Below are 15078 nucleotides of genomic sequence, written 5' to 3' on the forward strand. Positions count from 1 at the left end.
GAAGCTGAATCCAATTCTCGTTTCATCTGGGAGGAAAACAAAAACAAAATTTTCTTTCCCTACACTGCTCTAAATGAGGGTCCTACCAATCTCTCTTTTGTCATACTCCAAAGGTGTCAGCACGTGTTGACGTCCTAAGAAGAACTCATGTCAAATGGGTCTGATAGCTTAAAGCTAGGGAGCTCGCTCTAAGATGCTCCTTCTCCTCCAAAAATAAGCAGAAGACTCTAGAATCTGTCCCTGCGCATCATACAAAAAGACAATGTTCAACCCACAATACGGCACATGGTGAACTTTTTCAATTGCAGCGTTTTCAGTAGCTTTCCACAGGAGTTTTAATGAATTTTTCTTCGTCTTCCAGTGGCCTTGGGTTTCAGATAGGCCAGGCACGAAAGGAGTCCTCGCTTGTCTTTGAAGACATTCCGGGTATCTCCTTAAATCTAAGAATAACGAGGCCGAATTCCTGCACCTGTAGTAGGAAGAGAACACACTGTCTTCGAGCACAACAAGGATTCATTTAATTATTTCTTGAGCAACCAAGGAGAAACGAAACTCAAAACAACTTACAGTTTGGGCCTACAATTCAGGCTACTTAAACTAAACACAGTATACACTGCACAAGTATAATTTCATCTTGCACATTACACATACAGGAATTATAAGTGTCTCTAAAACATGTAAAATACTACTTGAATGTGCACACTACAATTTAATATTACTATAACGTGAATAAATGCATCTTAATAATTATGAAGCACTGCAAACAACAAAATACACGTGAGTGCGTTTCAACCGCTACAACAGTGCTGATAATCTCAAATAAACCAAACATCTTTTATAATGTCTCTGTTTCTTGCATTTGAATTAGCCAAAGCTTTAGTAACATAGATTTAGGTAGAAAACCACACAAAGTCATTAACATTAAATGTGATAGTCTCTCATGGGTGACACATTGTTTATTGATGGACTGCTCTTGTTAATTAAGGCCTTAAGGGAGACAACTTATTTTTTTGTTTTTAAGCCAAATAATGAAGTATGCACAAGTGCAAAGAGATATCCCAACAATGTTCTGTGAAATGCAACTGAGGTTACACAGACACTTAAGTCATCATTGAAGAGTTTAGGCGTCCAATGGTCTCTCCGACTGTGGCACATGGCCTGGTTTCAACTACGGTTTGTGTCCATCACCATGACTTTGTTTCAAATCAAGCCATGGATGCCAATGCATAAACCAATAAATAACATTGTTCACACGAGATATTTAAGTGTATAACAGTATTATTGCATCAATTTAAAGAGCCTTAGCACTTAATGCTGTCAAAAAGCAATTCATGTGAACAAAAGACAACAAAGAAACTGTGTAAACTACCATACCGCAGCTTATTTATAAAGGATAATCCATGACGTATACATCGTAAATAATCAAGCAATAACGTGCTCAGTGAAAGAGGTGAACACACGCTCATGTCAGAGCAACAGTAATGGCTTTATGCTCCTTTTTTCAATGACGTTTAGAAGGTATAGTGGCTATTTTTTCACATTAATTGCTTTTTCACTGCATTAAATGCCATTGGGTTTTTATCTCATGAAACCTCTTAATTCGTGTAATAATACCCTTGTCACCGTATATGGCTCGTGAGAACGCTTCCATTCCTTGCAGCTTAGCCAATATTCCATTACAGGCCAGTGCTTGGTTTACCATGCTTAAAAGTAAATCAGTGCTGGGGTGTCAATGCTGCACGCTCATCGCACATCATGGAAGTACGAAAAGTGGGACACCTTTGTAACATACCCTTGTATAGGGCTGCAACCACAGAGTTTTGTGACGAAGCACAAACACTTCCTTTTGAAAAGGTAAGGTTAATAACTTAGATCAAGCAATCCAATAGTGATTGCCTTAAGGAAAAGCCAAGATAAAATAATGTTACAGAAAATCCTTTGAAATGTGGAGGAAAAAAACTGATTTCAGACGTGGCACGGTTCTTCACGAAAGAGGGCGTTATTTTACAGTTGTTTTAAATGTATTTTTACGGACATCTGCATTCCTGTTTTATTATTCCCTGCAGGTAGATCACGCAGCCGCAGCACACGGAGGAGCATTTGGAAGGCAGTCTTAATCACAAAAGATTAACCAATGTTTAAGTGGGCAACGTGCCCCATGAGTACTTACTACATCCAGCCAGGCACAGTCTACAGTAATTATATACTTCTTCGGTCTAAGAGGCCAGGCCCGAAACATCCATCTAAATAATGTAGCTGGCCATCGCACGATGCTTGCTTCTAATTACAAGAATGTGCACCACTATGTGCCAAACTGCAAATAAAACCATCTTTTTGGCAGCCACAAACAGTTTAAAATCTTATTAAACCTGATTTAGTGCGGAACAGATGGTGCAAAAAAATATTATTGTGGGAACTCGGCCAGTATTACCATACAAACACAGATGGACTATCGAGGAGTCCCCAAGTAACAAGCACAAAGTTCTAACTTCTGAACTATCGCCTGCTCATTAGATAACCGAAGAAGGTAAACAGGTTGTAACTCTGCCCGTAGGTAGCCATTCAGCCTTGTAGAGAATTGTTCTCACAGGTAGAAATTAGAATTCTGCAATGCTTAATTATACTTTTGTACCGTTATTAAAGCAACAGGTAAACACTGGAAGGCAGGGATGATTTTTAGGGTTCCATTCAACCCCTAATGTGTAACAATATGTCCATTAATGTTTTCTTAAAAGGCATAGAAAAATTACTATAAGTGAGCTACCGGTAACACCAATGTTTTCCTTTACACAAGCGTGTTGGGTTTGACAGCTATTCAGTATCCGAATTCTTTTGAAAACGTTTTTGCGAAAAAAACCTTCTCAATTTCACTTTTGAATCATTGAAAGTGGACTAAGAAATCTTCAGCAACAGTGAGTGGAGTTACAGGATGCGATCCTATATAGAAATCCGATTATGAAGTTTGGTGACGTTTCTCTCCTCAGAGGTGCAGAAGAAACCCACCGCCACTGTGAAGAAATTGCTAACCAGTCGCAATGATATTAATCACATACTAGAAGTTCATTCATTTGTGAGGATTCAGGAATTATCTGATCCTATTTTTCATATGTCCAGTTGTACCAGGCAAGGCAAGAGATCTACAGTGAACCATAGTTTCCCTTTTGTGGGCAATGGCAGTCATTTCCTCAAGGTGGAATATCTCTGACTGTTTGGCCATCTGTCTTGCGACGGCCAGGCTGAAATGCACATTTTAAACTTCCCTAACTTAGCTGTCTTAGACAGCTTGGTTGGAGAAAGCACAGGACTCCAGTGCTCTTGAGAGTGCTGGGAGAGGCCGCTCCCTCCAATTCTTGTGCTGCTCCCATGCTCATGGTTACCAGCATGAGAGCAGCACCAGGATTGTCTAGGGGAGACGTTGAGGGTCCCAAGCTGGAGGCAGAGCCAAGAAGAAGAAAACCAGAGCGAGGAGAACATTTGTGCAGAAAGGTAAGTGTTTATCTCTTTCCTTTATTTAACAAGTATATATTTAAATATATCTTTAATCTTTATGTAGTCTAAGTTTATTTAATGCAGTTACACACCCACCACCCATTTGCCCATCTCACCACTCTCTAGTGCTGCCAGCCGCCACTGCCTATCGTGCAGCTACAGTGACAATATAAATATAACTGCAGGCCTTCGCTCTGTAGCCTCGCTTTGCAGACTAAAAACTGCAAATTTGACTTCTCAGAATCACCCCTTTTGTTAGGCCTCATCCTTACTTTTTAATATTAATAAGTCACACTTAAATAGCCATTACTGCCTATAAGGCAGGGTGCACGGTAATTAAGTAAACACATGTAAATGTTTAATGTGGAACATGCCTTTATGGTGGAAAGGCCCCAAAATCTATTTTCAGTGTGCAAGGCTGCCTGTTCCATAGGAAAACATTGGGATATAATATTAAAAATTAAATCTGTATCTCAGAAATGGGATTAGCTAAAAACAAATTATATACATATTTTTAATACCTATTAAAAATGGATTTTTCTTTAACGATGAAGAAGTAACATACAGAAAGTTGCTTTTTTCTCTGACTTTACTTCCTGCATGCTAGTTTACAGTTTGCTCTCACCCTTCTGCCAGCCAGTAATTGGCACCCTTGATGAGGTGTGAACTTCCTCACAGAGCTGTAACAAAGGACTTTGGTGGGTAGGTATTGTGTGCTCTTGAAACGATTGCCTGTTGGCTTGGTCAAGGAACTTGATTAACTTCAAAGAAGCGTACTCTGTCACAAGCAGATGTAGCTAACACCTGGGCCTGACCCTTTTCTTTGTCCCCCCAACTAGGCAGGCCCAATTACAGTGGGTCTCCTATGACACTGCAGCGTCAAATTCAAGCTAGCGATAGGCACAAAACTCAAGTAGCAACCCTGGTAACTTTACTCAGAACACCTCCAGACTGAGGAAGACAGAAGAAGCTCTGCATCAGCTGTAACCTGTGGAGGCAAATCTCATGGATTAGACCTGTTCTCACTTGAACACGGGATAGAGACGTGGACTCCAGGATCTCCAAATTTCCTAACATCAAATTTTTGATTTGTCACTTTAGTGTGTATATGCTCATCACATTTTTTTGTTTATTTGTTATAAATCGGAGTGGAATTTTTATTGTGCTTTCTACTTTTTTAATTGTTTTCATACTCATACCTGCTTTACATATTTCTCCTATGTTAGGCCAGTCTTCTCTGTGCTACAGCTACTAATGTTTGAGCTCAGGTTCAAATTATTGAGTCCTAACTGGACATGGTCAGGAACAGTGCTGTTATTACTTGAAGAGGACAACCTTCCACTTCAATATATAATCCACTTTCTCACACCCACCTTATTATCTTGCACATTAAATCACTTGTGAAATGTTAAATGACATCATTGATCATATTTAAAATTACATAATTGAGGCCATTACTGATGACATCATCCCATCATTGTTACAGGATCCTAAAGGTTTTGTGGACTTGGAGTAATTCAAAATGCTACACAAGTGGTCAATTCTTTACTAATCTTGAAGGAGAAACCCTCTTAAGGACTTCACGTGACCCACAATTTCAAGTAAAGCCGTTGACAGGTATGCGTTGCCACTGAAATTATGTATTTTGTCAGTCCCTATGAACAATCATTCAGAGTTTGGTGAAATATCTTACACACATTTCTGAGAAGTGCATGATAGAGTACAACCTTAGAGTCATGCTTACAACGCCAGTATGTAATACGCCACCTCTAAGTTAGACACCCATACATTCTACAATATTCAACATTCTGCAATGCCTCAAAATCTTCAGCAAAGTTATGGATATAAACATCCACACCTTGTAAACATCCCTGTTACTTTCAATTTGTTTGCAGCACTTTATCACAACAATTTAACATGGGCACAGACTCAAATATTCACTGGTGAATAATCTAATATCAAAAGAAGGTTTGGCCTTTCTCACAGTTTTTTTGGAACAGTCTTTGGCGTTAAGACACAACCTACTTTGAAACATGCCTCTGCGACCTACATTGGGAGCGCTCACCCTTCAGCTTGTTTAACATAGAGTCGTACTTGCACCCCAAACCTTTAGTGATTTGTAAACAGGGCACATTATAACTTTCAGCATTACCAACCACACTTGTCTCCACAGTTCATGCTATTTGTATGCAATAGACCTACACATATATATTCAGTAACTCTATGCTGTATGGTGTTGTTCAATTCCTCAACCTCTTCTCAACGTCTGCAAAGAATCCAATGCCAACCACCATACCCCTTGGACTGACCACCTCCCCCTCCCTATTTCCCTTGTCAATCCAAAATAGAAGACCAACCCTTCAGAACACTTTTAAACAACTTCAGCAATTTTTTCCCTAAAACGTCCATGCTCCAAATAAAACAAAAATGTTCAAGTGAAATCATTCATTACCATGGTGCTCTAAAGACTTCACTGACAATAAATGCTTTATCCACAGACAGAAAAGAAAACAGTAGGAAAACAGTATTCCTGACACCCTCATGATCCTGAAATCTCTCTATGAATCAAGCAGAAAAGCTCATCCATCAGTCAAGGTAAAGTACTACATCAACACTATCAATGAAGCCACCAACCCTAGTAAAATGCTCTTCAAGACAATCATGTAACAGGGAACTGCGGTTCCTGTGGACTATGTGTGTAATAGTATAGTAATAGTAACGCCCAATGGCATATAGTCGTGGGAATGGAAAGTCAGAGAAAGAGTCAAAATCATATACACCATGAGTTTCCAGAGGTACTTTTACTAAGCCTTTACTCTTTCCATCAATAAATCAAACAGGCAGTGTGCTCAGTCTCCCAAGTGAAGTTAGAACCTAAAACACTCACCCCAATGTGAAGGAGATGAGTAGACAGGCAGTCCTATCGTATACGGGTACGGAGTACGATACAATTATTCATACACAATAAATGTGTTAATAGTCCATCTAAAAATGTGAGGAAATGAATCAATACAAGCTATGGGCGTTACTATTCCTATACTATTACAAGCATAGTCCACAGGAATCGCTGTTCCCTGTTACACAGTAGTTACCCTGGTTCCGTGTGATTAGGGTCTCCCTTGTCCTTGATGCACACTTCAAGACAATCAAGCACTGCATCAACCCCATGCCTAACCCTCCTATTCCACACTCCATAGGCATATCAAAAACCATACAAAATGCTCTTAACCTCTTCCTCAGTAAAAAATTACAGAAGATTCAACAACACCAAGCCTGTTAAATTTTTGAAAACCTCCTCCATGTAAACTTCTGGAATCAGCAGGAATCCACAAGATTCCTACCACCTTGCATTCCACCACTTGTCCCAATAAAATAGCTACTCCATATGTGTGGCTGGGCATAGTGCCTGCGACGGGAATAGTGCCTGTGACAGGCACGCATGAAACTAGGCCAATCAAAGTCTAGCGGAACAATTCTCATAGACCCTGGTTTGAATCGTGCCTTTTGGGGGGACACGGCCCAGCCACACAAGTGGGGTAGCATTTATCTCGGTGCAAGTGGGGGAATTCTGGGTGCGAAAGGAATTTTGTGAATACCTGAGATTTCCAGAAGTTTATCTCCTAGAAATGCAAGGAAAATGTGCAATTTTAGTCAAAGTTTAAGATTTGCACTGCATTGTGGGTAAGAAAATGTTGTGTGATCCATGCAAGGCACACCACCCTAAACTACTCCCCTGAATGTCTAGTTTTCAGAAATGCCTGGGTTCGGCAGGGTTACCTGTGTGGCTACTGAGCCCAGGTCCAACAATTGGAGCTACCCCTATTGCTGATTTTTCCACATTGCATTTTGGGGCATTTGGAATCAGGGACAATAGGTCCAGCCACACAAGTGGGGTAACATTTCTATCAGGACAAGTGGGGGTTGGTAGGCTTGAATGCATTTTGTAAATCGCAATGGTATCCGGAAGTTTAAGTCACAGGACCACCACCTCTTTTTCATTTTTGGGAATTGTTGCTCCTTGGTGTCTAGTGACCTTTCTGTCCACCGGTGGATTATTTTGGGTAACCGCCCTAAATCCACACCGGGGGTCGGGGGGGGAAGAAAAACGGATGCACCTATTACGGAGTGGGCCAAAAAAGGTTGTATGTGGTGGCTCACCTTACTCTCATCCCAGAATAGATGCACCAGTCTTTCTGCCCCTCTGGTGTGGATTGAGGGTGTTCACCCAAAGTTTTCCTCCAGTGGACAGAAAGGCCACTAGACACCAAGGTAAAAATATTCTCAGAAATGAAATAGAGGTGGGGCAGCTCACCCATGCATCAAGCTTTGCCACTGGTACAGAATGGGCACAACAGTTTTGCTGGGCCCTGGGGCAGACTGTTGTTGAACAACCTCCAACCACTTTTTTATATGGCACAGGAAAATCTCTCTGGTGTCTAGTAGGGTCTCAGCCCCCTCAGGAGAATAGATTGGATTTAAAGACCTCTGATCTGCCCCCCATGTTAAGGATCATATTGGAAGTGGTGGATAGACCCTCACACCTTGTAGCAATAAAAAAAAACTCCCTTGTGTCTAGTAGGCTTTTTTTCACCTCCCAGGGGGACAGATTCGTCTTAAATTCCTCCTATCGGCCCCCTCCTGGGTAGGAATAAAGTCTTCTGTGGTCATGTAAGGGGTTGGGCCTAGGCCCTATACATGGGTGGACCCCCCCACCCAAAACAAATATCAGACCCTGGTTTCTAGTGGGCTTTCTGCACCCCAGCCCCCGGGGAAAGTCTAGTGGTAAATATTTGGGGTGGGTGGTAAACTCCCCTCACATCTAAGGCAACTAAAGCATTTTTTCAAACCAGCACGTCAAACTTAACAGAGTCCATGAATTACCTCGTATGTGTCTTTTTGGTGAATGTGACAAGCTTGAACAATCTCCGAACCCCTCCCCTGACTGAGTCTCTCCATCACCCTCCTGGGCACTCATAGATGCCATCCTCTGACACCAGGTAATCATCCATCCTTGTCACTGCAGTGCCTCTCAGGTGTGTCACCATCTCTTCAACCTGCACCTGCCCGGAGCAGCACGTCTGAGCCCCGACCCCCTTTACATGCGAGCCTCTGCTCTTGCAAACACCAACCTCCACCACTCTTTCGGCAACTCTGGCAGATCTCAGCTGGAGCGCCGTAAACCTGGAACATGACCGCGCATGTAGGCAGGGCCAAACTCCCTATGTGGTCATCTTAGCGTTAGGCTTTATGTCACAGTCAATCACAATTCTCGACCAGATGTGGTAATGGAAATCATAGTTTACCCTTTAATAATCTATTTATAATGCTTATATTGTTTTGAAGCCTGTAAAATAGCAAAACGGTTGTTTCTATTACAATTTCAAAGTGTTTAAAAATAATTGGCATGTTGCTGTTAACATTCACACTTGCGTTTTTTTTACAGTAACACAAGCACAAAGTGGTTGAGTAGGAGTAGCTACGTTTTTACCTCTCCATCTTAATTGTATCCAAATTTCCCCTTTGCATATTTGGAACATTTTCATGTTGCTTTTGAGTGCCTTACATGTGACAACTTGAGTGACAATTACGAGTAGAACAAAACAGGCATGTTCATGCAATAGGATGTCATTGGGACGCATGGACAGCCATAGAGACGTGCCTGTGGGCTATACTCTTTTTGTAAAATAGACTGTCCACATGTCTGCCCACATGTTTTTACACAACAGAAGTAAGGTACCAAAGATTAGAAGTTGAGAATCATTGCGCGGGAAGTTAATTTCTGTTGTCGTTTCTAAGCTGCTCTGACTTGAAAGCAGCAGGATGTCCATTTGAATTTGAGTCCTCAGAATGAGTCCTTTCAGAGGCTGCAGAAGGGTTGTGGGGGTACAATAGCCTATACTGTAGGCGCATACTTTTCTTCAGTCTCGGGAGGACCAGGGGGTTTCAGATCTGGTTTTAGCTACTGATTACTTGCCCAGTACTCTGCCAAGGTTCTCTGCGCACCAAGGTTCAGTTCCACAACATCCAGCGGCAATGCATGTTTGCTTTTTCATGGGGACCTCCCTAGCTTCCACCACCGATCAGACGACCGACATCACCGCATGCCACACACAAGTGATGATTGATGACCCTTCACGTCCCCAGTCATTTTATTTTCCTAGTTATCATTATTGGACTGCAGATACTTTAATACATTACAAATTGAGCTTTATTCTCTACTCAGCCTTGGTATGGAACATTTTGACAGCTCTAGATTGATTCTAGCCAAAATTACAGTGGACTCCACCAGCTCACAGAACTCTGGGGAATTCAGCGAAGTTTTTAAGTAACTCCACTGAAATCCGTGCAGTGAAACTCCGCCAGCTCTGCCCAGGCCTAGTAATTTCCTCTAATCTGTCTTGGGGGCAGCAAGACTTTTGAGGAGGGGGAGCAGGAGCATCAGCCCATTGCCAGTGGGGCTGATACTCCTCCAAACACACTCTATGGTGACCTAGTGGGCTTTCTGTTCTGGGGAGAAGTTGGAGGAAAACACCTCCTATCTGCCCCCGATGGGGCACAGAAAGACTGCTCGGGATTATTTGGCAGGTTGTGGTTTAGGCCCAATACCTAGGAGGGCCAGCTCCACCTACTTTGGCATACAAAAAAAGAAATCCCTGGTGTCTACTGGGTTTTCTGCCCCCCCTTCCCCGGGCAGATTGCAGGTAACATCCTCCAATTTGCTCTGGGGGGTGGGGGGGCGGCAGAAATTCATTTGAACCTGGGGGAACCACTAGACCATTGTCAGGTGGCCGATACCTCGTTTAGTAAACTGTCCCTGGTGTCTAGTGGGTGTATCCTTGCTTGGGAATCACTCACCTGCGGTGAACCTCATTCAGGGATCCACTAGGAAAAAGTACCATTGTAAAGGGCAGATTCTCCCCTTTCCAATCATACCTCTCCCATCTGAATCGCTACTTTTGAGCCTGAGAGCACCGCTTCAACCCATTTTGGCATTAAAAAAAATCCCTAGTGTCTAGTGGGCTTTCCTGCATCTGGGGGGAAAAAATACTTTTGGACCTGGGATTAAGCACTAGACCAATGCTGGGTTGTTGCTCCCCCCTTTAAAAAATAGCCCCCGTTGTCCAGTGGGTGTACCCTTGTTTGGGGATCACTCTCCGATGGCGATCCTTAAGCGATCCACTAGGAAAAGGGTACCATTGGTAAGGGAAGGTTCTCCCCTTTCCAATCATACCCCACCCATCTGAAACTCAACTCGGGGGCCACAGATAGGTTCCAGAGCACAAAAGCAGTGAAAGTGAAATGAGGCAATCAGCTCACTTCACTTACATTTTCAATTGTAATGACGTCAGCACACCATGCACGCCAAGCATCATTACAAAATGTAAAAAAACAATACGCCTGCCTGCGGTTGCTGGAAAAGTTCTAGCCCATCAGCCTAAAGTGAAATAAAAAAACAGGAGTCCCTTTAGTGTTCACACCAGAAGGATTTCCTGTCACCATCGCGAAAATGTGCAGATGCCATCCTCAGCACCCAAGCGCTATTGGGTTGGATGGCTCCAATACGTCCTTAGTCTGAGAGCGGTTAACCATTTAATAATTTGCTAATGAAAAACACGATTAACAAAACCTTTGTTGCATAGCTTTGTCAATCACAAGACCGAGTGGTCTACTCCCATTTTCTCTTGCACATCTCAAGGTACAACAATGTAGTCTTATCGATTTGTAGTTGTGATTATTAATCGAAAGCATTTTTGCGCATTGCTATTTCTTAATTTGCATTGACAAAGTAATTTGCACTGACATTGGAATTTTAAACTCATTTTGAAGAGCAGTCATATGAAACTATTATTCGTGCTATGCACGGAAACAATACATTCCCACACTTTTATGCAAATCAAATTATTCTTTTAATTGCTGATCTTAATAACTTTTTTCAGAAAACCTTGGTTATCTGGGCAATTCAAATACAGGTGCAGGGGTTTGTTCCTCTGAGTTACCATTAGGTCAGTGTTCTATAAAATAAACAGTTGCATAGATAGTATTGTTTCATTGCTATTTTTCTGAAAAGCATGTTGTATAACCATAATTCCATGAGTCATCAGCTTAAAGGGCCTACCATGCAATACAATTCCACTTAAGTTTATATGCCTGCACTGTAGCAAATCTGATTTTTCTGAACAGTTATCGTAGATGTTTTGTCTTTTTTTCTAGCATCTATTTTTACTGGCATTAGTACTCTCTGCACTTTACTCCTGCTGAACAGAAGTAAGGTGCTTGTGCTCTCCCTTTAAATGTGGTTCAATTAGCTTTTCTCAGGTTAACATATTTAACGTCCCTTTAAGTCCATAGTAAATGGTATAGAAAATGCACACAGAGCCTGGAAGTTAGATGCCACCTGTGGACTGCAGACCCTACTGTGAAATGCACATGGTTGGCCTACAAATCATGGCTTCAGGCCTACCATGTATAGCCTGACCGCACAGCTTAATAGCTTTCTGTCAAACCTTTACAAATAAACCTTTTTGACAGGTGGGAAGCCCTGCTATTAAATAATAATGTCATCCCTTAAGTCCGCCTTGTAGCCCACAAGGTAATGTGCCTGTTATTTAAAAGTGGAACATGTGCAAAATTAAAGATGTCATGTTTCTCCATTGACTATAATCCAAAGACTAGTTTCACTGCCAGAGCTGAAGCTGGTTCCTAGAAAATTTATCTGTAACGGTTGACAGGAAACATATTAAAAGTCCAGTTCATTGGTGAAGTTAAGTTTTTAATAAATATTTAGGAAAAGTAAAATCAGAAAGTTATCTTTTCCCTTTCTGACGCTTTTGAGGGCAAGTTTGCATTAGCCTACCACCAGCTGCCCAGCCAGTGCTTGAACTTAATAAGGCATAAAAACTGTTTCCTAAGCAGAACAATGGCTTAGGCCTCTTGACAGGATGGATCGGTAGGGGACGTATGATCCCTATCACCTAAGAAAGGAACTTTATTAACTTGAAAGTAACAGAGGTAAAGCCTGTCCATGTATAGTTTAGTGTAAGGGGATACCTGAAAAAGGAAAAACCTTTGACATCTAGTCCCACAACAGGCAGGCTGGCCCAAACCCTGTGTGAAGGATGCTACCCACAGAACCAGTTTTGAGTTGACATGCTCCCTAACCACACCCCTGATTGGCAGAAAAGCTCAATTCAAGGGCAGAAGGCCTACACCATCTTAGATTTCCATTAGAATAATGTAATTTGGCATAGTTTGCAAAAATGACAAACAGGATAAGCTACAAAATAAGGAAGGATTGCCTGCATTTAAATTTTCCCAATTGGTTAGGAAGCATTCGGGATTCACCCACTTTCTAGTGCAGTCATAAATGTGGCATACCAATGATGCCTTTTCAGAACATGCTCTGGACCTGTGGAAGAGCAGAAAAGGACTGGACCTGCTGCTGACAGTAGCACTGATAGACTTGACCTGCTCCCTCTTGTACCCAAGCCAAAGAAGGGGACTCCATGGTTCTGTGGGCTGACCACCTGTGTGGCTACAGGTATGCAACCAGCTGCAAAAGGCCTTTTTCTTGAAGTGTCTATTTGACCAGTATCAACTGGGCCTGGACTGGACCTGGCTGGTATCCTCCAAAATGAGTCCTGGCCATCACATGATGTCATTGAGGTCCTGAGAGCCTTAAGGGGACCCAGAGTAGCTGCCCCAGAAACCCTAAAAACAGGGGATCTTGCAGCAAAGGTATCCAATTTTGATGCACCTTCCTCTGATACAGCTTCAGGCTTACCCCACTGGTGGATTCTGAGATATATATAAAAGACTAAGTTAGATGATAAAATCTTTGACCAGGTTTGGTTTATCTGATCCGCGATTCATCGTGTTTGACCTGTAATCATGCCTACGTACTAGTCTACCACTTCTGCAGACATCATTGGCGCTTAGTGCTTATTGGTGCTATTTTTACTTCAAACTTAAAACATTTATAGCTCTTGCTCCCCAATTTTATTGTTGCATTTTTGTTCAGCAAAATGAATTCTATGTTTCTAATTTGGTTTGAGAGTTTTATTTTTTGGTGCTTTACCTTTATTACTGTTTTCGTACTGCATAAATACCTTACACATTGCCCTATTGTAAGCCAATCTGCTCTGTTACATAGCTCCCAGTGCGTTAATTGAGCTCGGGTAAAATTAGTGGGTTTGAGGTTCACCCTGACAAGTTAGAGTCAAGTTCCTTTGGTTGGGCAATATTCCACCCCACATAATAATCCACTTTCCTACAGCACTGATAATGATAACTGCTACCCCAGATTCATCAACACCCTCAAAATAGATCCCAGGAAAGAGAGACCCAAAAGGAGCAAAGTCAAAAAGTGAAGAATCACAAGAAAATGCAAATTAATCCAACAAAAGTTAATGACTACAAGTTAAACTGGTGGATCTCTGATTCAACATCTTCCAGTCAAAATCTCCCCAATGTAGTATCAATAGTGGCATCAATATTAGACTCCACATATGGTTCTAGACTGGATCAATTAGCTCCAGTATACTGCAGATCAGCATCCAAAAGTGCCTATACAATGTCTTCCTGATTTCTTGGGGGTGAGGCAGGCAAGTCTCATAGAATAATGGCACTATTAGACACATATAGGGGAGAAACATATCATCAATGTTAGGCTTTGCACTCTCTGCAGGGTCACCCCCAAAAGTTTTCCCATGCAGCCTCCTGTTTTTGCTGACTTTGTTTTTGCTGGTTTTAGAACTCTGCACACATTACCACTACAAACCAGTGCTAAAGTGCCTGTGTGCTTTCCTTTAAACATGGTAACATTGGCTCACACCCAATGGGCATATTTAATTTACGTATAAGCCCCTAGCAAAGTGGTACTAAATGTACCCAAGGCCTGAACATTAAATTCTACTGATGGGCCTGCAGCACTGATTGTGCCACACACTGCAGTTGCCTTTATAAAGATCTCAGGCCTGCCATAGCAGCCTGTGTGCAGTTTTAAACTGACAATTTGACTCAGTAAAATAAACGTTTTACCAGTCCTAAATCTTCCTATTTAATGTATATGAGGCACCCCTAAAGTAGGTTGTAAACAGCCAACAGGACAGGCATCAATGTATTGGAAAAGCAGGACATGTGCTTTTATCATTTGCATGCCCTGGCAGTGAAAAACTCCTAACTTTGTTTTTCCCTACCTCAAAGCCTATCTCTCCCGTAGGATAACATTAGGTTACCCTATTATATTTAATCAGTGTAACATTTGATTGGGAGCAGGTAGAAATACCATGTTTGGTCTCAAATGATTTGCAATTTAAAATTGTCCTAATGGTAAAGTCGGATCTTAAGTCACAATTCTGAAAATGCCAATTTGCTTTTCCTAACCATTTAGTGCCTGCAACCTGTTTCCTGGGTCACATGACTGTGAATAGCTTGGAAGTTGGCCTTTGTGTATTCCAGCTAGACATTGAGCAAAAGAGGAATAGGTGTTGGCAGGATCCTGCCAGAATGGTTGGGTAAGAGTTGTTCCCTGCCCCACTTACAATTCAAGGGGCTGCCACTAGCACACACACAAGAGGACTTCATGCCACC

General features: G+C 41.9%; 1 protein-coding gene across 1 annotated transcript in view; it reads right to left on the reverse strand.

The window, feature by feature from the left end:
* Positions 1 to 233: 233 nt before the first annotated feature.
* Positions 234 to 15078, reverse strand: part of LOC146860297 (uncharacterized) — a 781914-nt gene continuing 767069 nt past the window's right edge. Inside the window, exon 7 of the mRNA XM_085644159.1 lies at positions 234 to 469. Within this exon, the coding sequence (XP_085500285.1) occupies positions 374 to 469 (96 nt within the window). The 3' untranslated portion in view covers positions 234 to 373. The remainder of the gene's footprint in view (positions 470 to 15078) is intronic.

Source organism: Triturus cristatus, chromosome 3_1 (genome assembly GCF_964204655.1).
Source record: "Triturus cristatus chromosome 3_1, aTriCri1.1, whole genome shotgun sequence".
Taxonomy (NCBI): Eukaryota; Metazoa; Chordata; class Amphibia; order Caudata; family Salamandridae; genus Triturus; species Triturus cristatus.